This window comes from Octopus bimaculoides, chromosome 5, assembly GCF_001194135.2.
Source record: "Octopus bimaculoides isolate UCB-OBI-ISO-001 chromosome 5, ASM119413v2, whole genome shotgun sequence".
NCBI lineage: Eukaryota > Metazoa > Mollusca > Cephalopoda > Octopoda > Octopodidae > Octopus > Octopus bimaculoides.
The window spans coordinates 76,526,194-76,529,220 of NC_068985.1; the positions used below are offsets into that span (position 1 = coordinate 76,526,194).

At 36.5% G+C, this 3,027-nt stretch overlaps 1 protein-coding gene across 3 annotated transcripts in view; it reads right to left on the minus strand.

Moving 5' to 3' along the window:
* The window catches only part of LOC106881248 (uncharacterized), a 276,422-nt gene that overhangs the window by 124,331 nt on the left and 149,064 nt on the right, over positions 1 to 3,027 (minus strand). For all 3 annotated transcript variants that reach the window (XR_008264114.1, XM_052967796.1, XM_052967797.1), the window contains exon 23: positions 1,248 to 1,445. Coding sequence is in view for 2 of the 3 variants with exons in the window: in XM_052967796.1 (XP_052823756.1) it covers positions 1,248 to 1,445 (198 nt within the window). In the remaining variant the exon portion in view is untranslated. The remainder of the gene's footprint in view (positions 1 to 1,247; positions 1,446 to 3,027) is intronic.

Genomic DNA, 3,027 nt, shown 5'->3' on the forward strand with positions numbered 1-3,027 from the left:
GGACTGGCTTGTGCGGGTGGCACATAAAAGACACCATTTCGAGCGTGGCCGTTTTCGTGCGGGTGACACGTAAAAGCACCCACTACACTCTCTGAGTGGTTGGCGTTAGGAAGGGCATCCAGCTGTAGAAACTCTGCCAAATCAGACTGGAGCCTGGTGTTGCCATCCGGTTTCACCAGTCCTCAGTCAAATCGTCCAACCCATGCTAGCATGGAAAGCGGACGTTAAACGATGATGATGATGATGATGATCACTGTTACCTTAAAAAAACATACAGTATTTTGCAATTTAATTATCCTTTACAAAGCTGTGTGACCAGCTCAGTACAACTACTAAATCTCCTACAATAATATGAATGCTATTTTTAAAATGCATACATGTTTTTCAACCCACTAGATTTTAGAGAAGTATGACTACAGTAGAGTTAGAGTTAGAGAGAGAGAGAGAGAGTATAATCAATAAGACGACTGATCCAACATAAACACTGGACTTTAGGCATCTTCTATCTGAATTTCTGGTTTACTGTATAAACATGAGTTGCATTTTTATTTGTCGTTGCTGTTGTTGTTTAAGTGCAGGCTAACATTGGTTACACTGATCTGTAATGAAAGAAGTTTCAAATGCATATACCACCCTATCTTTTGTTCAGGCATAACTGTGTTTAACCCTCTAGCATTTAATCCAGCCATATCCAGCCTGAATATTCAACCTGTTTTGTGTTAAAACTGACAGTATCCAACCTCTCTCACCTACTCTACAATGTCATTCTAGTAATAATACACAATCACATCATTGAAATCTCAAGGCTTTGAGATAATGCATGATTAATTCAAAACAATGTAAATAAATAAGTATTATATTTAACAAAGAAATCTGAATGCTAAAGGGTTAAGCCTACATCATCAAAAGAGTTCTTTTTGACTTAAATTTAGGATGAGTTTTGAAGGATATGTAGTTATCTCTACCAAGTCGAACTACTGAATATTAGCTCTCTCTCTCTTTCTCTCTCCTCCCCCCCTTCTCTCATGTAAAACTAAGTGACTAAAATAATATTGCAAAATTCCATTATACTTGTGAAAAAGGGATATGCCTAATGTGAGATTACAAAATACAATAATTACACTTTTCAAACATCTTTCAGATTTATCTCCAGCTTTGAGTATTTTATTGGCCCATATTTAAGACATAAGGATTACAAACATATGTTCCTATGTATTTCCATATCTGGTTTTATCATTTGAACTTACCAACACAAAGAGGTGGTTCTCGGTTCCATCCATTGGTGGAATTACAGCTGATAACTTCACTGACTGCACTAACATCATGGTAAAATTTATAATTCTTCCTGCAAGATATTGTGCAGTTGACCCCATCAGGAATGTCTGAACAATTCAATAGTGCATTGGAGGTGAGGTTTTCAGTTGTGCATGTTTTGATGCTGTTAACTGCAAACAAAAATATCAAAGATATTTAATATAAAAGGATTTTTTTTTAAATTTCCAAAGTGCTTGGTACCTCTATTTTTAAGTGATCATTGCATGTCACGTCACATGTTGTATATAGCAATTCTAAAATCATTACCACTAACAAGACTTAACCTTTAAACATTTAAACCAGCTGTGACCAGCCAAAATATTCTACCTGTTTTATGTTCAAACTGGTTATATTTGGTCTCTCACACCTAACCAACTATGTCATTGTAAAAATAAACAATCATATTATTGATATCTTGAAGCTTCAAGATAATGCATGGTTAATTCAAAACAATGTGAATAAATAAGCATTATATATGACAGAATAATTTGAATGCTAAAGGGTTAAAAAAATCTGAATAAGAAATCAACAAGCTGTTTTTATAGCTTTATAAGATTATAGTTTCATTTTGTTTTTAACATTTTACCTGTAAGATACAAAAGCATCTCCAATCTGTTTACAAAACCCTGGCATAGATGGCTGCAGCGAAAGTTTAGCAGATAGGGACAAAGAGCAGGGGCTGATGAGGATTTGTGTAAGAAATTAAATGTAACATAGTAGTGAAATGTTTGCACTAAATACAGAAGATTAGTGAAGAGTGGAAAGGGGATGAGTTGATTATTATTCATTCAATGACTGAATGTTAACATACATGAATTTTGGGTTATTAATAAGCCAAGAAAGTGGGTTCCATTTGCAAGGTCATGCACTGTATATCTTGATATGAGGTTATCATGTCACTCGCATGTGGTTGTGATGCATGTGCCTAATGTACTCTTATCAGATGGGTAGTCATGATGAGCATATTGGGCTTTGTATATTTGTACCCCATGTCATTTTGATAACATGTGCTGCTCTCTCACGGCGGCGGTGGTGGTGGTGGTAGGGAGGAATAGGATAAGGAAGAGGGAGGGAGGGAGGGCAGCACCAGGCAGTGGCTCTCATGGCTTCTGATCTTAACTGATTGGAAGTGATATCATGTACATATTTTGTCTTGGTATAAAAGTTGGGCTACAGCAAATATTCTGCTCAGTACCACAGATTTGTTTGTCAGTTGCTTGACCTTAACCAGTTGAGTGTGTCCCTTGGTGGCTGTTGATATGTGTATCTCTGATCATGAGCAGAAGTAGTGGGGAGCATCATAGCCATGTGTTGAGAGGAATTCATTGAGCTTTGAATAATTCACCTTTGGAAACATGGGTGTTTCATTCAATATCCTTAAACAACCCTAATTCAGGGACCTTTTGAGCATATTAAGTTCCTCGACCTGAAGAAAATTCTAACTGGGCCCCATCTGCAAGGTCATGAGTTGTTTACCTTGATATGAGATCACCAAGTTATGCACCTATGGTTGTGATGCATGTGCCTGTTGTACCTTTATCAGATGGGTAGTCATGATGGGTATAATGGGCTTCATATATTTTACCCCAGTGTCATGCACAGCTCTCTCATTCAATAATAGTAATGATAATGATAGTAATAATAATAATTATTATTATCCTTTCTAATATAGGCACAAGGACTGAAATTTTCAGGGAAGGGCTAGTTGATTTA